General features: G+C 36.9%; 1 protein-coding gene across 4 annotated transcripts in view; it reads right to left on the reverse strand.

Moving 5' to 3' along the window:
• The window catches only part of CACNA2D3 (calcium voltage-gated channel auxiliary subunit alpha2delta 3), a 394,439-nt gene that overhangs the window by 216,538 nt on the left and 153,493 nt on the right, over nucleotides 1–24,408 (reverse strand). For all 4 annotated transcript variants that reach the window (XR_005258491.1, XM_038149689.1, XM_038149687.1 and 1 more), the window contains 4 exons: nucleotides 21,345–21,507; nucleotides 2,631–2,762; nucleotides 1,156–1,216; nucleotides 919–1,069 (listed from right to left, as the gene is read on the reverse strand). Coding sequence is in view for 3 of the 4 variants with exons in the window: in XM_038149689.1 (XP_038005617.1) it covers nucleotides 919–1,069; nucleotides 1,156–1,216; nucleotides 2,631–2,762; nucleotides 21,345–21,507 (507 nt within the window). In the remaining variant the exon portion in view is untranslated. The remainder of the gene's footprint in view (nucleotides 1–918; nucleotides 1,070–1,155; nucleotides 1,217–2,630; nucleotides 2,763–21,344; nucleotides 21,508–24,408) is intronic.

The raw sequence follows: 24,408 nt of genomic DNA on the forward strand, positions 1-24,408 counted from the left end.
TTAATTTAGTACACAAAGGACACTTCCCTTGTAGCAAGAAAACAAAAAGGCCAAAGTCTTCCTTATATTCAAGAAATTGAAGGCATTTATACATTGGAGAAAACCTTTTTTTTTACAAAGTATTAGCAAGAGAATATCAGCAAAAGACAATTTATGTAACAACCAATTCTTCCTCCCTTCCCTCCCCTGTAAATCACAGTTCTGATGTCAGTTTTGGATTTTTTGAAGTCATCCTTACCCACAAGAATAATGCCATTACTCTTAAGTACAGTAAAACCAGCTTCTTGTCCCAGCTTTAAGACTTGTACCTGTACCATGGAAAACTCACTTGTACACAGGAGGAGCTGCTGAGGATCTGATTTCTCACTGCTGTTAAACACAGCAACCCCTCCACACAACTTACACAGACACACATTTCAGACCAGAACATGAACACTGAGGAGTTATGCTGGCATTTTATCATGCCAGCATAGCCTTAGCAAAAGCTAAAATCTGAATCTAATTCCTACATTTTACTCATTTTGCATTTTGCACTGTAGGGCAGAAGCTGAGGGGAAAGGTGGGGGGGAAGGCAGACACACCCCGAAGTTAAAAGTTATGGTAATATACAAAGTTCAAGCAAACTAAAAAAAAAAAACAACAAACAAAACTATTCTTTGATTTTTTGCAATCCCAGACTGAAGACTACTTCTTTAAAGGGTTTCAAATTGCAAGTCACAGACAAACAGCCTGAAATCTCTGACACTTAAAGAATCTCACACTGAAAAAACAAATGTGTCTGTCCAGTGGGTTCACATGTCACCCATCACCTGTCTGCAACATTTTTCAAGTGGCTTGATAGAAGTAAAGCATGACAAATAGCAAGAAATTATGGAAGAAAAAATAGTAAAAAAGAAAAAAAAATCCTGAGACACTCACAGCAATTATATTGAAGAAGTCATCATCTCCAAGGGTATCCAAAATAGATGAAACTGTCTGTTTTGCAATAGTCAGGCGAAGCCCTTTCATACTGCCACTGACATCCACTAAAATTACCACATCTTTTGGAGAAGTTGCTGCCTGGATGTACCTGAGATGAAAGACAAAAATTCTTTTAAATGCTGAACTTTTCATCGTTTCAAATTTCTTAAACACTGGCAGTCATCAGTTGCCTACCACTTTCTGTTTCTGCAGTCAAATGCAATGACTCCATTCTCATCAGGTTCCCATTTAATTCCTGTTGTAAAAAAAAAAAAAGAGGATAAAATATTAAATTTTCACAGTACCTGTGGAAAATGTATCTGTGGTATCTGTGGTATTGGGGCTAAGTAGCAGTTAATGGAGTTTCATACTTTAATCTAACAGGCTGTGCCATCATAACATAGGAAATACTGGGGGGAAGAAAAGTTCCTAAAATAGGGCAACCAGAAATAATTCTTTTTCCTCACTCCTTTTTAGCCTACTGTAAGGTGAAAGCTCTTCATGCCTGCTATGTTTATTGCACTATTTTCACAAAATTCTTGCCATTCTTGGTCTTTGGTACTGGCAAGCTTTATCACATCTTGCCAAGTCCTTTCCAGATCTTGAGCCCTTCTGACCAATGTCTGGTTCCAGCAGCTCTCCTTACACTACCTGCTTCACTCACAGGCCATACTCTGAATTTTCACTCACATCACTATGAAGAGGTAACATCTCCTGGTTGAGGATCAGAAGAAATATGATAAAAAAAATGTCCAAGGGGAAAAAAAATGTCAGGGAACTATTCCTGCTTTTTACACTTATTTTCTAGCACAAAACAAGAAATAGCCTTGAAAATAAGAACTACTAATATTTGAAATATTATGGAGCTTGGGAACAGAAATACAATCTGTTAATAGCACAGATGTAGTAGCCATTACTCTCAGCCATTTTCAGACATACAGGCTTACAGTGAACTTGCTTAAACTCAAGACTTAGAGAAACATGGGCTGCTAAACCTCATCAGCCAAAGGAACAATATCAACTGTGAGCAAGAATCAAATTACAGAAGCTGAGAATCAGTTTATTTAACCTCAGAGTTTATTTTAATGTGGTAAATTTTGTATAGGATTAAACATAAAACTTAATAGGCAACAATATAGGTTTAACCTATTTTTATAGAAATATTACAAGTGATGTGATTGCATTTTATTACAACTGGTGTGAAAATAAACTTTCAAACAAGTTTTTTAAATTTTTAAATGTAAATCTGCCAGGTTAAGTGGAAGTTTAAAAATAAAACAACAAATAATGATGGAGTCTTACTGTGTGCATTGATAGAGCACAAAATTCAAGCTTAGTACTATATGAACGCTCATATAGAAAAAATATAGTATAGCAAAAATCCTTTTGCTCTCCTTCTCACAGCCTGTTTAGAAGTTATTTTTCAGGTGTGTGTATGTTTATCTGAATAGAAATTTTTATGAGTACGTGAGTTATCATGAGGGTTTCACCTCCTAATAGAAATTGGTAGAAAAAAATCAAAATTTTCAAAATGTTGATTGGAAATCTCTGTGAGAACTAGATGAAGTAAAATCAAACCTGCAAGTATCTGTAGCAGTCATGATTTCTGACAATACTCAATGCGGCCATGGAATTCTTTACTGTATTTTAAGAACTTCTATTCTTCCTACCTGGATATTGCCTGAAAAATCCTTTTGCACTTCCAAAGTACTGCCAGATTAGAGAAGGGTCACGATCAAAGTTATCAACGAACACCTTATTTAAAGATTCTGACCAATATACTCCATTTACTATGGCTGGATCTGGAAAAAAAAATAAAGAACACACACAATGAAAAGTGATTTTGTTAAGTAGAATCCTATAAACTCTACCATCTTCTCAAAAGTCTATTGATCGAAAACTGTTGCAAAATAGTTTTAGTTTTCTTTGTCAAATAAGTGATCCAAAAGAAATAATTCACTTAAAGAACAGAAGTATGGCTCAAATAGAACAGAGAAACCTGGTACTATTTTTTAGATAAGTTAAAATTGCTCTTTAGAGCATCTCTCTTGAACCAACCACCACATTGCTTGTTCTGGAGAACGTAAATAACTCAGTGTAATTTAGATTATTTACTCAATGTACCTTCCCTAAATGCATGGAATGTCTCACGGCAACAGTTTATTTTTTTAAACATTAAATTTGGTAATGTTTGAAAGCTTTCACGTTGGAACAGAAAGTGAAATACCTTTTATTTTGCACTTGAATATGCATAAAAACACATCTCTTCACAAATACCACTAGTTGTTATTTGGAAAACACTGAACCCACATTCCACAACTATTACCCAATTAGGTTTTATTTCCATAGAAAGAGAACTACAAAGCAAATCCTTGATGCTGAAACTGTTCTGTTTAAGACATCCCCATCTATCAATCCCTAAGACCCCAGGCTGCTCAAGTGTGTCTTTAAGCCGCAGATTTGGTTCAATAATGGGAAATGAGAAATCAATGAACATGTCTTAGAAAGTTACTGGATTTCAAACTGTGAGTTTTGAGAGGTGAGAAACAATTAAGATACAGGATATTCCCAGTTCAATCTTATGTGAAGTCAGCAGAATAGAAAGGAAAAAAACAGAACTGAAATCACAGATGCATTATTTAATTTGCAAAAGTGTGCATACATGAATACACAGTAACACTCGCTCAAGCATTTGAAATAAAGCAGCCATTAGCTTGCAAAATAATGTCACTGTACTGATTTCAGAAGACTGCTTCAAATGTGACTTTAATGGAGTGGAAAAAAGGCAAATTGTTATCTTCCCCTGCATTCATCAAGAAAAAACAGCAGAAAAATGGAAATGTCTCAGCTACACAACTTTGCATGTTGCTTTCACCTAAATATTTAGGTTTATATAGAAGAAATGCTGAAAAAGCAAGGTCAACAAAGCAGATTTTTAAAACACATGGAGTGCAGTTACTTGTTTCTCTAGAAGATGACATATACACTTAAAATCTGCCACACCAGACACATGTCAAACATACAGACGTCACTGGTCCAAGGGCACTAACTTCAGTCCTGCCTAGCTGGCAAAACCCATTGTCCAGTGGTTTCCCATCTGTAGTTATCCCAATAATGAGCTGTGACCAAAACATCACAAATCAGCTCTCAAGACTGAGATCTATTGTTGGTTTGCAAAAATATGCTCCTATTTCAGCATACCAAAACATCAGCCCATTGTTCAGCATTTAGACCTTATCTGAGATGTGAATCGCTAAAATGAGATTTCTATTCCTCAGCCCACAGGAACGTCCCAGTACCATTTCAAACACTGATACTCTGATTCTGCTCCTATACTTCATCTATAATGGAGTATCCAAATCATTAAAAATTGCAGTGGCACTGTTGACTCAGCATTGCAATCCTGAGTTAAGGCAAGAAGTTTAATTCATCTTTGAAAAGAGTGACCAAATTCAGAGGTTGGGGTATGGTTTTGTTCTTTTACTTTTCCTGGTGTTGCTAGAAAGGTCTGTTTAGAGGAAAAGAGAAGACACCATTTTTCAAGCCTCTAGAGGGCTATAGGCTCTTCATACGCCCTGGAGTCAACAGGATTTGTGAAAAGCCAAATCAAACAGAATAATTCTATATTAATTTATATTTAAAATAACCTGCAGTGCTTCTTAGAAACTTATGTTTGGATGTCATTCCAAGACTGCCCATTGTACCTTGGTATTTTACAGATTTATCAATTCATTGGATGTCTCCTATCCTGGATTCCTCAGGGCCTAAGTTTTAATGTCCTTTCCTGATGAATCAGAGCTCTAATGCCACTCGTGAGCAGAACCCTCTGCCTCCCAACCCAATGACAATTTTCTTTGAATTCTATATGCACTCCAGTTCCATAAGGTTATGGCACAACTTTAGTCATTCACCTGTTATGTTCTGAAGTCTTTCCAGTAGTATATAAAAATATATATTTGTAGACAAAAAAAAATACAAATATAAATCACTTTAAAAAAATCACATTGAAATATCCATGGATATTTTACATTACTTTTTTAGACCATCTGTGAAGAACCATTTCACATGTTTCTGTATCTATATTACAGATTAGAGAACTCCATGGAAATAAAAATCAGGAAATTTTCCCTGAATGAGTCTGGTGGAGTCCATATTTTGCTTTAGGCTGACAACACTAATCCTCCAACTCCTGATGACTAAACATTAATCCAGTGACTCTGAAACTAAGAGACTTATTTTTTTAGCTGAAAGGAGCATAAAGCAGGCATTTTAAATAAGAGGGCACAATTAAAATGTGACCTATGCTCACTGTCTTCCTTCAAAACGAAAGCTGGTGACAATTCCCTGCCTTCCCACACCTTGCATGTCTGTTATGCTGGCTGCTCTTTTTACAATATATCAAGTTACATTTTAGGCACCAACCACTTCAATAAAAGAAGCAAATAGGGCTACAGTCAGTTTGATCCTTGTAATACAAGGAAAAGTGGCATAGGGACAAATGTAGGCACAGAACAAAACAGCAGACCTGGAAGTCATGAGTCTCTGCTGGCTGCTGCACCTTCAGGCAGACAGATTTCACTCTGGATCTCTTGGTTCTGAACTTTATAACTCTGCTACATGGGTGCATCTCTGTCCACATGCACCATCCCAAATACAGCTGCGTTTCTGACCACATGTCTCATTAAAATCTTACAATCTCATCATCTAATAACCTGTATGTTAAACTGGTTCCGGGCAATTTCCAATTTTAGTAGTTACACTAAACTGTTTAAATTCCCCCAGTACTTCATTCAGAGAAGTATTCTTAAGTTTTTCAGTTACTGGTGAGCATCATCTGCATCCCCTAGATCGTTGAATGTCAATGGTGGTAAATTAATCTGTGAGAATATTCAGAAATTTGGTGAGGGAGAAAAAATAAAAAGATAAATCTTAATATAAATGCAAAATTATCAATGTGATGCTATGGGGCTCAAAGATAATAAATGGAAATAGCTTTCACCACAGTTCTTGAAATATGGTTTCTGCTTTTGCTTCCTGGCAGATAAAATATAACAAAATATTCCCTTTCCCGTGTCTTTTAGATGAGCTGGTTTGCAATTATATGGGAATTTGCTCCACCATTGTTTGTGTAGATGTTACCTGTTTTTACTGACATTTAACATAAATCCAACCTCCAGGAAAATAAGTACAGTGACACGAAACTGAAATGAGATTGCCAAAGAACAGTACAAATGCATGTAGCAATTAAGTGGCTGTCATAGATCCTGCTGGTCTGAAAAGGACTGAACAAAGGCAGGGAAGGAGCACAGACTAAAAGATGTGCAACAGCCAAAGGTAATGACTTTTTCTTTTATGTTCACAGAATCCAGAGTATGCTAAGTCTATAGAACAAAACTAGTACCTACACAATCCATTTTGCATTTGAATTATTGCAGCACGTTTTACAGAAAATAAGGGAAACCACTGAGGAACTCAGTAACTATGAAGAAGGTTCTCTTTCTTGCCATATTCTGCTTTTTTCTCAAGAAAAGAAATGTTCTGTTCTCCCTATTCTATTCCTTTTGTGATATAATCATTACTTTCTCCTGGAAAGCTGTCAGAGATGCTGGCATTGGAAACGATCTTCCCTCCTGTAATCTCTGACAGCCTCAGCAGCAGCCCTAAACTGCAGAGCAGTTCTGTCCTACCACAGAGCAATACAAGCACAGCCTAAGGGCCCAAGCATGGGAAAAGGAATGCAAAATCCTGCACTTTTCCTGGCTCAGAGATAGCAACAATATTAGCTTAGTTTTTATGACATTGACAACATATTTAGTCTGGTCATATTTTAAAGAATAACAAAATCACATACTTTGCTGGGACATATACCAACAATCTAATAATTACACTACTCAACACTAATATGAATGCTTTTCAGGGTGGTCCAGCATACTCAAGAGCTGGGGCTGGATGCCAGTTTTGGCAATGCCTTCGCTTTTTTCTCTCTCTTCCCCTCTCTCTGACTCCAGGGTAATGTGGATGCATCAGCTCACAGATCAAAGCATCTGGCCATCTGTAGACATAAAAGAAGGTGTTTGTCCATTTTGCTTCATGTACTGGGAACTGTTCACCAATGTCAGAAATCACATTCCCTCCTTGCAAGAATATGGGATGCTAAAGCCTTCCAGTACGTGACTGCATAAAGGCATAGCACTGTGCCTTCATCTTCCAACATTGCCCTAAGAACTTCACCCTTCTCCTTTGAAGTGGCAGCAGAAGAACTGGAGTATGGCCAGATGTGTTTATTTTATGCTGAGTTTCATGAGTGCATTTAGGTGATGATTTGTATTGTTTTGTGGTGGTGGTGGTGGGGGGGGGAATAGTGATTTTTTTTTTTTTTTTTTTTTTTTTTTTTTTTTTTTTTTTTTTTTTTTTGCTTGGGGGAGGTTTGTAATTTTATTTTTATTTAACGAGATGGACTGAGATTCAACTTTAGCTCATTTGAAAGCCAGAATTACAGCTGCAAACTCCTCACTAACAGCATTCTGGGATACAGATTCATTTCTGTCTCCTAAGGGCTTGCCTTCTCATGAGTTATAGAAAATGTCCTGCAGCAAATCAGTGGAGATTTGAGCCCACTTCATTTGGTACTGGCCTGGCTGGACTTTGTTTAACTTCTCAGATGTAACAGCTAAAAGCAATCAGTGTGGGGGCTGACCAGTGGGCAGGTTAGAGCAAAGCTCTGGAAACAGCATATAGGCACCAGCTATGAAAACAGAATATTAACTTCTGTTTTAAATTAAAGGAGAAACTCAGAGCAGAAGTCAAGGGCATCCCAGGACAAAACAAAAGGATGCTGCTTTACTAGAGCTGTTGTCCCAGGAGCCAGGTATATGGGGCAGTAGACCTGTCTTCTGATATGCTCCTTATAGATGGGATTGCCCATCCAGCAATTGCTTTGAGCTGAGGGCTAAAGTCAAAAGCCAGTCATCCTGACAGATAAATTAATTAATGTTACTGCAGATAGGATATTTCTGTATTTTCAGTGAAACTTACTCATTTCCACACTTCTGCATGATACAAATTGAGAACTGTAAAAAATGAAAGGACAGCAAGAAAATACAACACCACAGAACTACAAGATGCCATGATGTAAAGAGAAAGGGTGAACAACATGGAAAACCACTGATGGAAATGGCTTTCCAAGTGGAAAAGAGAAAACAAATTCTGAGAACACAGGAATTGAGCAAATTGAACAGAGGCCTTATATCCATTGCGTTTTCAACACAAAAGCAAAATTAGTCATAAATACTGCAAAAACAAGCCAGTTCTAACACACGGCAAGCAGAAATTTCTGCACGGTCTGATAGAAGAGTAACTATCAGCAGCCAGGAAATTCAAACTTCTGGCAAGTGGCAGACCAGGAAAAGTGTCACAACAAGCAATAGAGGAAGCCAGTGGAACACGCTGCAAAGCAGGGGAAAAGAAAGAAAATGTGACTGCTGCTAAATCCAGCCAACTGTGCTGTAAAATATTTAATGCACAACATACCAAAAGGGACAATTTTATTCAGAGCTGTTGTCAAAGTGATGAATGACAAAGGCAAGGCGTAGCCTTGGAAATAAAAGTCGTCCTTACAGAAATTTCTTAGGGACAGATCCATCCACCGGTCTTTACAAAAGCCATTTGAAACACAAGGCCATGCAAACCTGTTAACTAGCACTTCACAAAAAATGTCCCATTCCTATTGCACAGATATTCAGGGACACAGAGTTACAGGAGGAGGCTGACTTAATGGCACAGCACAGTGCAGCTGGGACCAACAAATAATGCTTTGGAGGAGGTTCCAAAGTCATCCTGTGTTTATCAACACACCATGCTTATTGCATACAGCAAATGGAGGCATGAAAACCTTTAGAGAGAAATGCTTTAGCAGGTAAAATGCATCCCAGTTGCAGTGGGCTGTAATAAATTAAACCTCTACTGCTCCATTCCTGGGAGCACCAACAGAGTACAAATGTGCAATTATTGGATGTAACAGCACGCTTATCTACTACCATGGGAAATCACAATCTCTTATCCTCTCAAATCAATAGGCCCTTACTTCTCTTGTGCTTTTATAATCCTTGCCCCAAAGACTGTTTGCACAATTTGAGCAAAATGGAAGTGCCTGAGTAGCGCCTCCTTGCCCAAAAGACTGTCTGCACAATTCGAGTAAAATGGAAGCTTTACTCATTCAAGATATGAAAATGTTCAGCTGGTTATAAAGCCTCTGAAGATAGTAATAAAAACACTGAGCAGATGTACAAATGTATCTTGGGATGAGTACATTACAAAATCCATTATGTATTCTTAAACACTATTTACTCCTTCAGGAATGTGCCAAATAAAAGCTGTGAGACACCTAAATAAACAAAGTATAGTGTAAAAATGTCTCTGTATGTTTTTAGCCAAACAATATTTTGAAACAGTTTATATTCTATCCAAGCATACTAATGCTTAACCAGAAGAGCAAGCCGCCGCCTTCTTCACACAACACATACCCTGGAAAAATCAAAGGGTCTGTGTAAAGTAACAGCATGGAGAAACACATTATTACAGTATTCTAAAACAGTAGACAAAATGAATATGTATATTTAGATAAACTATTATTATTCCTTGTCAAATGTCAATCTTCTTCACTACATAGTAAAGTTACAGTTTTTACTTTGCCAGACAACCATTTAATTAATGCATATTCACTCCTAAAGGTTTTCAAAAACCCAGCATTATTGTCACTTTCTAGTCCTTAAAAGCAACAGGGAAGTAGGGGTGGCATCATGATTGACAGAGGCACGTCAGGTCAAAAAGCCTCTTAAAATTGTACCTGAGATAGTGTTCAGTGACAAACATTCACTGGCTCACATTTGTAAAAAGGCAAAGCCCAGCTCTGAGTAACTAAGCAACAGCTGCTGGATCAGGAGAGGTAGAGAGCAGGGCTTTCTAGAGGAAATACTTCACGTTTCCATGTAGCCTGGATCTGACATCTAGTTGCCATAGTGATGAGGATGTATTAGAAACACAGAGATTAGATCCACGGCCAGAGACAAGACTAGAACACAGCAAAGATAAAGCGTAGTACACATCTTGCACGGCCGTGCCAACATTTCCAAAAGGCTTGCTGCTAAAGACAGAGGTTTGAGAGAAAAAAAAAATTTAAAAAAATAATCTGTGAAGCTAAAGCCCTTTTCAAGAACAAAGCAGCAGCCTGACTAAATTCTGGGAATCATATTTGAGGCAGAACTTAAGCAAAACCAGATGGAAGAAGCAGAGAAGTCTGTGCATCTCTCTCCAACAGGCAACAAGAGTTAAAACAAAGAAATACGGGAAGATAGGACATTCTCTGCAACCTTGATTAAATCTATTGGACTAAGAAAGCTCCTTTTAAATTAAACAATGTCCAGTGTTAGGAAGACAAGGAAAACACTGTCCTAGAGACCTTAAAATGTGAAGACAAACAATCCAGGGAAAGGATTTCAAAACATAAATATGGTGGTTCAGGACAGTATGTGACCATGAGTATTTAAATAACAGCTCCAGGATGTTGAATGTTCAGAAGCAAGGTCCATAAAATCATATACAACAGTGACAGACAAGATTTTATTTCTTAATTTCACACCTTACAGGAAAACGGTTTTGCATATGTGCTGGCTGCAGATTATAATCTTTCTGCATCACTTGAGAAATTATTTTTTTGGGGGTCTAATATTCTAGAAAATAGGTAATCTCAATTTTGGCAGCCAGTTGGAAGGCATTGATAGGAAAGTATGACTGAATGATATTCATAGCTCTTTTTAAGTATCAAATTGAAAAAACCTTACTTAATCAAAAAATGGTTGTGGTTCATCACATTTCAATATCTTTTAGAGAAGGCACTATTACATGCAGCAGATTTTTTTTCCTATGCAAGCAAAACTTTTGATTAGAGTCTGCATTTATTGACTTGTAGAGCATAAACTCATCTTTTAACATGCAGTGAGCATCATGCAATGGAAATGCCATTTGACACAGGTAATATTCTTTACCAGTCTCTAAATTGTTCAAACAAAACTTAAAGAATATTTGTGAAGTCTTAGTCAAAGATCTTTTGCAATGTTTTCAGCGTTCAAGGAGTAAATATGCTAAGCAGAAAAACACAGGCTACACCTGATGTCTTTTCTATGAAAGACATTGAGGTCAGAATTATTCACAGTTGTCTTCTATTCACGTTGTTTGTAAGTCATTTTAAAAGTATTGGTGATTATAAAGGTAGAAAGAGGCAAAGGATGGAAACAATTGGTAAAAAATATCTTGCAATAGATAGAATAAGAGATAAAGGTTTTAAATTAAAAGATGGTAGGTTCAGACCAGATATAAGGAAGAAATTTTTTACTATGAAGTTGGTGGCCTTTACTATGAAGGCACTGGAACAGGTCACTCAGAGTTGGTTGATGTCCCCTCCCTAGAAACACTCCAGGTCAGGCTCTGAGTACCACAATCAAAGCAAAGATGTCCCTGGTCTTTGCAGGGGAATTAGAGTAGATGACCCTTAAAGATCTCTACCAACCCAAACTGCTCCACAATCTACAATCCACAAAACAATAAAAGAGCACACCAAATATTGATTGCCAACCTTCCACAGCAGTAATAACAATAATCCTAACAGAAAGCTTTTAAACAAAGGTTTCAGTCACATGATAAAATCTATACTTTCAACAGCCAGTGAAATGATAGATGACAGAGACAAAGGGAGGCACAAAAGACAGTGCACATGTGCTGCAAAGCATCATGTCATGAGCAAAGCTGTAAGACAAAGAGATGCAGCCCCTTTGTGCAAAACAGTGTTGCAACCTTGTAAAAAACCTATGGAAAGGAACTGAATTGTGAAAATCTGAGCAACTATAAGAATTGAATTTAAATCCATAGGAAAATATTTATAGTCATCTTTTCCTCAAAATAAGTGAAGTCCAAATACACCTTAAGAGCTGTAAGATACTTTGTAATCACTTTTTTTTATAAATCCATCCTTACGCAGAGTGATCATGGTTACAGAGTCAAAATGGCTGTTAATATTTGGACGTATTCCAAAACCATTGACATGGAATAGTTTTAGTGTGTTATTAATTTAAGGAAAAACAAATTTAGACAATTATAATGAAGACTTCTTTATCTTTTTTACTTATTATTGAACTTTAAAATGTATTTTACAGTCATGAACCAATTTCAAAAAACTGGACGGATTAAAATGGATTTTACAGCTTGATTTACACAGTTTGAGACTCTCAGCAACATATTGTGTGCCTTATGTTTGTTAGTTGAGTTGACATAAACCATATCTCCTGTTGACAGAAACGCTTGAAAATATTCATGGACTTCAGCATCCATCACTGAAAAACTCTGCAGTTATGGAAAGCACTGATAAAATTGCTTCCTGTACTTCAAAAACTCCAGAACTGCAGCCTATCACAGTATCAGGATGAGAAAAACAGACGGAAGACAGTTAAGACAGACTTTTCTCTGAGTTAAAATTTATATTATTGCTTTTAGTTTTCAAAGCAGCGGATTAACTTAGACTGTATAATTGATCATCAAATTTTATTTTCTATCTTGATTCTGTCTACTCTGTCACTAAAGACAAAGCAGCATCTTGCACTAAGGCTTCTACTTCATTATCTAAATATATCAGGATAAATACCTGGCAATCTGTAATCCAGTGAAATATTTTTCTTTTGGGCTTTGTTTTGTTTGGTTAGGTTTTTTGCTTCTTTTAATCTCAATCAAGAAAAGGATTTGGAGAAAGTAATTTTCACCTGCCCAAACTGTTCTCCAGCTGCCTTAAAAAAAGATCTTTCCTGTAACATACATATATTTCCTAAATTAACAGAGAACCAGGCCTGACAATGTAAAAATGCAGGAGAAATTTACTGAGGCACCTGGCAGTTTATGATAGCAGAGATTTTATAAACTAACCAACCACTGGGCTGCTGATAGATGTTCACCAAAGACAGCCAATCTGATAAGAAAAGTCCTCCCTAGTGCCAGAACTGCAACTAGCAGAATTCACAGACCACAGTCTAATGCCAGGGGTAGGAAAGAGGGAACTCTTAATAAGGCTCCTCCCCTCTCAAATACATTATAGTAGGGAAAAAAGACTTCATTACAAAATTCACAAAAACATGACAGTGAACTCAAAATATAATTCTAAATCACATGGCAGTACTACAAAATATAACTTGCTAGATGATGTGAAAATTCACTCTTTTACAGTGGTAGATGTGGTGAAATGTCAGAAACAGTTGTAGGTAAATGCTGAGAAATGTATTCAGTATAAATCATGTCAACATTGAAAAGAAATCAGTGTAAGCACTGGGCTAAAAGTTCACCTAACTTCCTGAATTTAACATGTATTCATATAAGGAAAAAACTGAAACTCAGTATAATGAAAGTTGGTAACTTTCCAGAGCAAACACTTTTGGGTAAATGCTTTAAAATTTAATTTAAAAAATTAATGTTTTATTTTGACATATCATTATTAGATTCGCTAATTGATTCTAACATATTTTCTTCCCCATGGAGAGAGCACAGGTCCTTCCTCCCTGAAGCAGAGCCTGCCTTTTAGGTGAGGCAGTTATTGATATCAGGTTTCTGAAAAGAGAAAATGCTCATGAATAACCCTCTGCACATGCCCAGACACTGGTATTTCAATTCAGCTGGAGCAACAGGGGAAAGAAGGAAGGTACCAAAAAAGGCATGGATGGAAGATAGTTATTATTGTAGACTTCACAGGTTAATATGGTCCTTTTGTGCATTGCCCACTACATCTCACTTTTCCAAACACCAATCAACATTTCACCTTGGCCACTTCAAAGACAGTAATCAATTCTTTTCACAAAGCTCCATGGCAGGAGTGGACATTTCCATGTTCAAACTAATTTGAACAGGCATCACTGTAAATCAACCTGAGAAGAAAAATTTCCAAAACTGAGTCTGTTCAGAGCAAGTCTGTTCATTTGTACCATGGTGCTGCAGTATGTGCACCTCTGAACGGCATTTAAGAGTTTATGTGCTATTCACCCCAGGGCTTTATTGGGAGTAAAGGGCAAAAAGCCCAAGCCAAAAGATACAGATGCCAGTTTGACAGAATTCTGAAGCACAGGCTTCCATCTCCCCACACAGAGCACAGAATCTGAGCAGGTGCTGGATTTCAGGACCATGAAAATGTAACTCTGTGTGTGTGTCGGTGGCACTTGGGGCTGTGCTGAAGAGACCAGACTGCTGAGCCAGCTCTGAAATGCTTCAATAGTCACGGAGCTTAAAGGGAGAAGCTGTGCCTCAGGCTATGCAATGGAATCTCACTGGAAACAAGCTCTGGGAAAACAGGCAAGCACTAAAATACTGGTTACAATATCAGCCTGGCTCTCAGAAGTGATCTGTGTGCAGTACAAACAGAAGGCAGCGCAGAGCTGTGACCTGACAATCTCTGCACAGGCAGGAAAAGAGACATTAACCTTGTACTACTGCTTAAATTAAAATTCTTCTGATGCAGGACTTGACAACTTAGTTGCAGAACTGTGGTCACAAAACTATCTTGTGTCCATAATATTTCCTGAAATACTTCAGTGAATCACACATACATGTCAACATCCTTTGGCGTGAGAACAGACTGCACCATTCTCCACCACGTAGGAGATACCTAAATACACACACACACACATATATATGTACACACTTTCATTTATGTCTATGTACATATGCCTTTTCCCGAGACATTCACTAGTGATGGAAACAAAAACATACTTAGGATAGATAAGAGTATTTAAAATTGGAAAATCTGGGGGTTGTATCCAGTAGTTAAGTTTGGACTCTTTGCTCAATGATCTTTAATAAGTACAAAAAAATTCAGTGGATAACTAAGTGTTGCAAAGCTGTAGAATGCACTTAATTTCACTGTCAGCTGTATTAATGGAATGAAGGTTTATCCCCGAGGAAGTGTTTCTCCATTATAAAACTGAGCAAGTAAAATAAGATTATATATTCAGTAAACTAGAAATGACAACTAGGGAAAATCTCCCATTACTTTAAATCAACTTACATAAGCCTACTTCCCTTCTATTGCCAAGATAAATTGTTTTACTTTGTTCTTTTTTTTTTTTTAAGGCAAAATCAAACATACTTCTCAAGATGCATCTGATCTGATCCAAACAAAGACATTATCCTTTCTCCAATCTCCCTCTATTGGCACATGTCTGTCTCCTTCACCATATCTCAGAGATACTGTCCAGGGCTGCTAGATAGAGTCAAATATGCTCACCCTTACCCTACTTCTGTCAAAATAACCAATAAGCAAAGTCAAACTTGGCTCATTCTACAAGGCATTTTTATTTTTAAAAACATTTAGAAAGGCTGTCTTTGGGTATGTAGTATTTTAGTCCAAAATATCAATCTTAGACCAAATATGGAGGCAGAGATATTGTAAGATTTTATGAAATATAAGGGGGTTAGAAAAAAATAGTAATTTTATGCATGAAAAAGCTCTCAGGCACAGAAGTCTCTCTTTAGTTCTAAATTTCTTACTGTGAAGAAACTGTTGCACTGAGAAATGTAGTTTAAAAGGCAAGGAGAAGTGCTTGCATCCTGATATTTTTGAATCATTGAAAAGAAGAGAACCTGGGCTCTTCCCCTTTCTGCACAAAGCCTACCTTGTCATATAAACAAAGACCAACTGCAAATTCTCTAATCCAGGAGCTTTTTTCAGCTAATACTGAGACAATGGATTTCCCCGTGTGTTTCCTGGATTTTATGCAAAGCTACTGTAAGTGGATGAGATCCTGCAGTGTGTCACCTCTGGTACTATACTACTCTAGGTTTTGCTTTTCAACAGGTGCCATAACTTAGAACTGCCTGAGCATGTGTCACCAAGACACACTGACCCTCACCTTGGCTTTGGTTTTCATCTGCATTCCTCTGAAAACCACATTTATCCAAGTATTCATAAGCCTCTTCCATGGAAAAACTGCTGAGTGAAAACTCAATAGCAGAAAGTATGTCATTGCTGTCCACAAGTAGGAGTAAATATGAGGTGACAGACTGAGGAAAAAAACCCAAAAACTGGAGTAGGTTCTTCATCCCAGATACAGCACATACTTCAGACAATGAATATGGGATCTTGGTTACCTATATTCTCGTACTAACAAAAGGTAAAATGCTACTCTGTTTTTCTTTTATACACTGTCAACATCTGCAACATCAGTTTTGAGTCTTCTTTTATCATTTCCTTGTGTACATAAATCCATTCTAGAATCTTACTCTCCCCAGTGGCAATCCTAACGCCATGCTCCCCGTGGATGATTGCCAGAAAGCCTGGCCCACATTCCAAGTGCTACTTTTTAATTATATGTCACGTTCTTAGATTCTTCTAAATATATTACTGTCATCTCAGAAAGTAATAAATCAAATTTTGAAACCATGCAAACTTTAAATTAATAATCTTTTTTTCATTATCACTGATGTCTTCTACAATAGCTGTTTAAAATATACTGATTGATACGTAGAAAGTTGTATCTGAGTATCTTAGGAATGTGTAGCTGTACATGGAAGTGTACATGCAAGATGTGTCCAAGACAGCAGCTTGTCCCAAATCATTTACATTCTAAATTAATAGAAAGATATAAAAAATATGACCTAAGAGAACTTATTTTGTGCCTCTATGTAACCAGTATAAATTTTTTTAATAAAAAATCCCAGTAGCTGAATGAAACAGTGCCTGATTTACATCTAGACTCTGCCTTTGCATTGCCCAAACCAGATTCAGATTGATTCTGTACTTCCAGAAATTAAACTTTCCTTTTAACATGAAAAACATGCCTTCATTCTGCCCTTCTTTTTCCTCTGTGAATATTTTTATATGACTAATTCACTAGGAACCTTTTCCCTGCTTCCTGTCAGAAATCTATACACTGTTGATAATTGCCAAATTTGTGAATGGAAGAACTACTGCTTTCTAAGACTGTTACCACAAAATGTCTTAATTAATTAATTATTCATTGTTAAAAAGATACTGCCTTGCAAATCCTGTGGCTGTGGGCAATGAGCCTATAGGTAATGAGCACACTCTGTGTTCAGAGAAGAAATACAGTGCAGTGACAGATTTAGATTCCCAAAGTATACTTAAGCATTTCTGAAACAAAACATTATAATGAGCAATCTTTTTTCAGGAAAAAATGAAGGAGGCCAAGTCCAGGAGAATGCTGTGCAGTTAAAAAGGACCACCAGCTTTTCTGCAAAACATCCTAAAGGTGAGGGGTTCCTATGGACACACGGGTAAATACATTTAACACAATTAAAGCACAATTATGCCACTTTTCTTTGTTCTAAATTCCTTCAGTGTATGAACATTTTAGGAATACCAAAATATTTCTTTTCTGAACTGCATAGGCTTTATATTCCAAAGACCAGCAATATTTATATTTTTAACAATAATAGCTGTCCACTTGTTGTGGTTTGATGCTGGCCCAACACCAGGCACCCATGAGAGTCACTCACTCACCCTTTCCTGCCACAGCTGGGCAGAGGAGAGGAAAAAAAAATTAATGAAGGTTTCACAAGTTGAGATAAGGACCAGGAGAAAACACTGCAAGGGTAAAACAAGCTCAAGTTAGAGGTACAGAGTTTAGTGCTAACAGAATCAAACTGTCCCATGGGAGACCGTTCTCTGTGAACTTCTCTGTTGTGGGTCCACTCTCAGGAGCAGTTGGATCTACAGCACCTGCTGCAACATCAGTTCCCCCCACAAACACACAGTCCTCTCAAAACTGCTGCAACATGGTTGTCTCTTCCCACGGGGTGCAGTCCTCCAAGGACAGGCTGCTCCAGCCTGGAAGCAGGGCCCTCTCTCTCCACTGGGTCTTCTACTGGATCACAGCCTCCTCCAGGCATGGCGGGTGGATCTCTGCATTCCCCGTGGATCCTCAGAAGCTGGAGCTGGATCTCTTCATCCCCTGCGGATCCCCACAGGTTGTGGGTGGATCCCCATGGGCTGCAGGGGCTCAGCTGCTTCACCATGGTCTCACCATGGCTGCAGAGTCTCAGCTCTGGCACCTGCAGCACCTCCTCCTGCTCCTGTGCCACTGACCTTGGTGTCTCCATGTTGTTTACCTCACATGTTCTCATTTCCTTCTCTTCTCTGACTAATAGCCAAAAACTGCATCATTTTGTTTTGATTTCTTCTTAAATATGTCATCACAGAGGCATTACCACCCTCTCTCATTGGCCCAGTTTTGGCCAGCAGCATGTCCATCTTCAAAGCCATCAGGGATTGGCTCTGCTGGACATGGTGGAAGCTTCCAATCTTTGTGGCTCCCTACTACCAAAAACCAGAACCATGCAAAATCAAAACACCATTCTAAAATACAGAGAAAGCAGGGAATGGGGGTATGCAGAAGAGGGAAATGAAAAATATAAAAGCACATGAATAACTAGATCAGCTCTTTATATTTTACAATGATGATCAAGAGCTCTGTAAATGCAAAGTAATGCAAATGCAATGTAAAAGCTGTGATTCTTTGTTAAATTCATTAGTTAATCTTTCCTTCTACATTATAGTAACTGAATGCACTCAGTTGTCCAAGATGGCACTAGTCTAGTGTATGCTTACAAATTAGGTTGTCAAACTTTTTTATTTGCTCTCATTTTCTTTTTCAAAATGTTCCATGCTAAATTTTAATATCACAGATTTGATATTTATCATATTTAAATTTTCTTGATGTCATCATAAATGTAATGAAATTTGGTTTTGCTCTTTATTTTCAGATTCCAAACTTGAAGGTGTCCTTAGAATCAGATTTATTTAATCCTGTTGTTGCCATCAATATTTTTAAGCTTTTCTATGAAGAGGCTGAAAGAGCCAGAAGATAAATGAAGAACAGCAATATGTTTATGTGCCAAGATTTTTAAGCCAATCTCATTTAGTGCTCAGTTTAGGGACTGTGCACTTCAGTGATTCCACAGCTGGGCAGCATCACTGTGATTGTGGAAGTTGACCAGGCCAAACCTTTTCCCAAAGCCTAACTGAGCCCACAGTTGTGCAATTTGCAAATTAATGGAACCTGATTTCAGCCACAGGATTTTTACAATCTTTGGCAACCAGATTATAGAGCCTGCTATTAGTAATTAACTACAGAACAACTAATTAAGCTTTTAATCATCTTTTGAATAAGCTAAATGAACTGAGCTCCTGTGGTCTCAGTCCATGGCACATTTGTCAATTCTTTGATGAGTCCTGTGACTCCTCTCTGAACCCATTGCAAGTTATCAATATCTGTACAACTAAAAAAAACCAAAGTTAAGGAAAAAGTTTAGAATTAGTTTACAAATAGGGTTCTTTTTTTTTTCCTATGTTGACTCAAGAGCTCTGTGTTTAACTATTCAGTGATCACACTTGTCTGTTTTCAACTGTGAGTTCTGGCTGTGGTTCTCCCTAGTAATTCAATAAAATAAAACATAACCTGGAAATGAGCAACAGGCCTTTTATAGAGACATGGTATTCTGCAGACACTTGGTTGTAAACCTATCAATATCTACTGCTTCTACCCTCAGGTTAGGATTAAATTAACTTGTTATCACCCCTCTGCATTACAGAACAGGGCAACAAAAAATTTAAGTGTACAGTTCTCTGCTTGGTAAGAGGACCATTTCCAAACATTGATAGGGTCCAAACAAGATTATTATGTCCATGTGCAAGGAAAATGCCAGTAACAAACCAGATTTCTGCTGTTGGAATACATTTAAATGATTTTAAAATGTGGGGTTTTTTTCCTGCAGCTGCATAAAGTGACAATTTTGGATGGTCTGAATTACACAAAGTAGAAACAGGAATCATCACAGAACTCCATCTTGCCCATAGCTACAGAAAATTCTGTATGAGAGGTCAAGCCAAGATGTAGCAAGCCCTTGAACTTTGGCCTTTAACTATAAATAATCAGCATATAAAATGTATTCAATACATAGCATAAGCACATATCACATACCTGACGGTTCTTTAATTCTACTGCTCTAACTACTCAAGATAATTTCCTTCTCCAGAAAAACACTGTTGCCTGACCTCTAAAATTCCTTCCTTTTCTTTTTCCTCCTTAGCAATTCTGGAATGAATTAATTTATAGACAGGCTTGATTAAATAAATATTAGCACTTGCACAAAAAAAGTCATTTAGTATCTTTAGAAGCTTTAAGCATTTTCCAAGTCTTTTCAAAATATCCTGCATTAATCATTTCACAACCTTTCAAATACTCTCTAGGAAGATTTATTTTTCATCTCCAGTTTAAGACTATTGTAGGAGTTTTGGTTTATCAGGATTCTCAAGTCAGAATCCTAACTTTGAAAAGAAGCTGCCATATCCACTGCTTCTCTTACCAGACCAACTTAGCTGAATTAATTCGCCTTATTACACAATATCCTTGCATGAATTACCACAATTGTTGGCCTGGAATGTATTAAGAGGAAAGCATTTAATGTCCTTTTAGATGTCTTTTAGTATAGTTAAAACACAGAAGAGGAACCAGATAAGGAGATTAGGCAGCTTTCTACAGACCAATGACAAATATACTGTAGATACTGTTAGGAAACTTTGGCACTTTGCTTTTAATTTTTTTTTTTTTTTTTTTTATTACTGGCTTGAGAAAAATAAATAGGTGCTGCATAAACACTGCAAAAATACAAATTCCTGCTGTCTGATTAAAGGGAAGTGGCAAAAGGAAAATGAGTAAATGTATATTTGAGTTCAGTTTACATTCCAAATTTTTAGACCCAAGTCCATCACTTCTAACACATAATGTTGCTGTTTACTAGTACAATGTGCACTTACATCAAACAGGGGAATAGAAATTATTCCTTCTAAATACTATCTGCAAAATCAGAGCAGAGTTTGTGTATAGAGCCAGAATAGCATACATACTGCTAGAAATATTCTCAGAAGTTTGAAAGCTAAAAGTCTAATGAAATATTTCCCTCCACCTATCCTATATCTTTCAAAGACAATTCTAAATCTCAGCAAGGATAGAATTAAACTGGTGACAATGTAAGCTCTGTTCAAATGATTAGAAGATTCTGGAAAATAGTTCACTGGAATAAACAGATTCTGCCATACTCTATGACAGAACTCATGCAAACCTCATATGCAAATCATTAACCTCATTAAACTGCTAAACGGCCACAAAACAAAAGATATTACAGAACTGTCATACTTAAAACATTTTTCCATAGAAAATGTCAATATCATTGCCAACTGGAAAACACAGATAATACACAAGTAATCTACAGCTTCATTTTCAAGTAAGGGTTTGCTTTCGTTTGGCCAGTGGAATGATGAAATAAAGCAGCTCTTTTCTTACCCTTGTTGTACATGTTGGTGGGTACTTGGACATCACTCAGACTGATGTTCACAGGCAAGTTGTTGAAGTGGTCGTTTGGCACCAGGATGAACTCCTTCCCCAGCTCCAGATAGTTTCCTTCTTCATCTCGTTCATTTATGAGCACAGCATTGAAGTATTCATACTGCAACAGAAACCCACATCCCCTATTCAGAACGCACGTTCAGCATCAAAATGAGGTTTGAATGGTTTAGTACATCTATCAATCCACAGATTAACATCTCCTGCTAGAACAAGAAATCTTTATCCTCTCTCAGATTCCCTCTATACTCTTCATACAGGTACATTTATGAAAACAGATTTATCAATATACCTCAAGAAAGCCCCATATTGTTTCAGTTCTCTGGCTGCCCTGAAATTATTAAGGGCAGTCCAAGAAATGCTCTAATCATAAACAATATGTGTACTATTTTTAATACAAAGCTTTCTAAATTTAAATATTTTTCTGGATGATGACTTAATTATGAGTTCTGTTTAGCTTACTTCCACCAGATCAAGAACTGCTGTCAGTGCTGAACTTAGTCCCTGACAAACTAAAAGTGTTTTTACTTCTCAGGAGTACTAACTACAGCTGTAGATGTGTACTCAATGTGTACCAACTGACATTTCCTAAAATTATTTGTTTTATACTGAATTTTAGAAATGCACATCATAGCTGGCCTTCTAAAATATGCATACTTTAACCTGGATATATAAACTTAAGAGTGAGTTATTTTGAACAAGAAATAATTGTCTGCCTGTTAAAGATTCCTGAAGAGTATTTGGCCTATTTTGTACAGAACTATAACTAGACAAGGAAAGGCAATTTAGATAAAATTATTGATATCTTTATGACCTAGTTTAACCAGAAATTTTACTAAGCTTTGAAAGCAACAAACAGAACAGCCTATTTTTTAACCTCTTAAATACCTAAACCCTTGGCAACACTTTGTGATGTGCTTCCTAATTGGAGGAGGCCAAAGTTTAGTGTCTTTGAAGAATCATATTAATTTAAATACGAGTTCCTACCCTAATATCCATTTGAGACTAAATGCATATAATATTTAAACATAAATCTATGTTTATTTGAGGATAAAGTATTCTGTACTATAATATGCAGTAATATACTGTTCTTCTTGAACTGAACTTAAGGTATGTACCATGGAATAATTTCTACAGAAATTCACATATATATAGACTTGATAATTTCAAGGATGTAAATTTTTTTTTGCCCATGGCTTTTATAGTACTGTGTAAATGGAAGGGAAAATGGACAAATTTCAAATAAGGATGTCAGAATGTACTTGAAATCAACTCTAAACAAACATTATTTAATTTCATTCCATGGATTATTTCCTTTTCCAAAGAAATTAATTAGTAGGCAACCTCTTTCATCAAGTTCTGTAAGTGGCAAGGCTAGCCAACTACTAAAATCTGCTGTATTAAAAAAAAAAAAGGAAAAATTAAACCACTTATTTTACAACTGAGGATATTTAGGACTGATTGTTTCTTCAGTTGATTTAGTATTCATTGATTTATTAGCCTGAGTCTGTATTTTCTCGGAGTCTGTATTTTTTCTTCTCAATTCTACCAGTGTATACACAATAATATGATTTATGTTTGGGATTTTTAAAAGCTAATTGTAGCATAGAGTAGTCCTTATATTATTACAGATTATTAATATTTTCCTGTTCAGTTTGGGGGTTTTTCTGTTTGGTTGGGGCAGGGTTGAGGGGGCTTGTCTTTGGCTTGTTGAGGGTTTTTTGCAAGTGAGAAGCCTACAAAAAGAGCATATTTAAGACAGTCCTGAAAGTTCTAAGGATTAATCAGGTAATGTATGCAGCTCAAAAATAGTACTGAAAAAGATGAGCATTTAAGCAGAGCTGTTATACAATGGCTTCTTTTGGGCTCTTCCTTTCCAAGGAAATTATTGAGCTTGACAGCTGAAAGGTGATAGAAAGAATATTAAAAATTGAAGAAAAAATATGAAAGCAAATCCATCTGGCATTCTGACACTGCATTTGAGATAAAGCCCAAGGGAAAGAGGATAAAGTCCTATTTGCTGACAACACAAATACTCTTCCTAAGCTCTTAGAGAAAGTGACTTCAATTTAATCTTGTCAATGGAGGTCAGTCTTTGATATAACCTTAACTAGGTGAGTTCTGAGTGCACATAATATAACAGACCAGAAAGTTATTAGTCTAATAAATAACAAGATAATTATCCAGGTTAGCAGCAGACTCAGCTCTACTGTGACTTGTCCAACAGATGAGTTTACTCCAACCTTACCTAGATACCAGCAGATCAGTGAGGAAATCTCCTTCATGTCAGCTGTTACATGAATCATTAGAACTAAAAATCAACTTTTAGACTTCAGTACATTTAGATTTGCTCAAGTAAATACACTGGGGTTTTTTTGCTTGTACATTCCTTTGCAGTATCTGCATCATTCTGCATGTTTGAGCTGACACTTTGAAAGCCCACACTGTATCATAATAGTAAGACAAGGCAACTGAAATATCAGTTTTCAGTTTTATCCCTGTAAAGTTTTCCTAGTGCAAGCCAATATAAAGGGATCAGTATCCAGCAGAACAAGCACTGGACCTTTCTGCTCCAGCAGGGAGCTGACCATATTTGAGACACCCCAAATAATCCTCTTGCTGACAGTCTGCAGAACCCTGGGCTGCTCTGCCATACCCTGTAATCACAGGAGACAGAGACTTAAAGGGCTGTTACAGAACTGATCACAAAACTGCTTTACAGCATCATTCATGCTGACAGGCAAAAGCAAGTTTGTTTTAAAACAGAGATACCTTCAGCCACAAGGAAAAAACACTTTCTGTGTGCTCACTTAGGATGGCTGCCAAAGTTTTATGTTAATTATGAAAAAAATTAATTTGCTCAAAATATATAATAGAAAAACCAGGGAAGTGCAAAGTTTGTGGCCTGCAATGAGAACCACAGTAGTAGGTTGGAGGTGAGAAGTGATCTGCAAGGTAAGAAGGAAACTTCTTCAAAGTTCTCTATTGCAGCTTAGCCATTTAT

This window comes from Motacilla alba, chromosome 12 (genome assembly GCF_015832195.1).
Source record: "Motacilla alba alba isolate MOTALB_02 chromosome 12, Motacilla_alba_V1.0_pri, whole genome shotgun sequence".
Taxonomy (NCBI): Eukaryota; Metazoa; Chordata; class Aves; order Passeriformes; family Motacillidae; genus Motacilla; species Motacilla alba.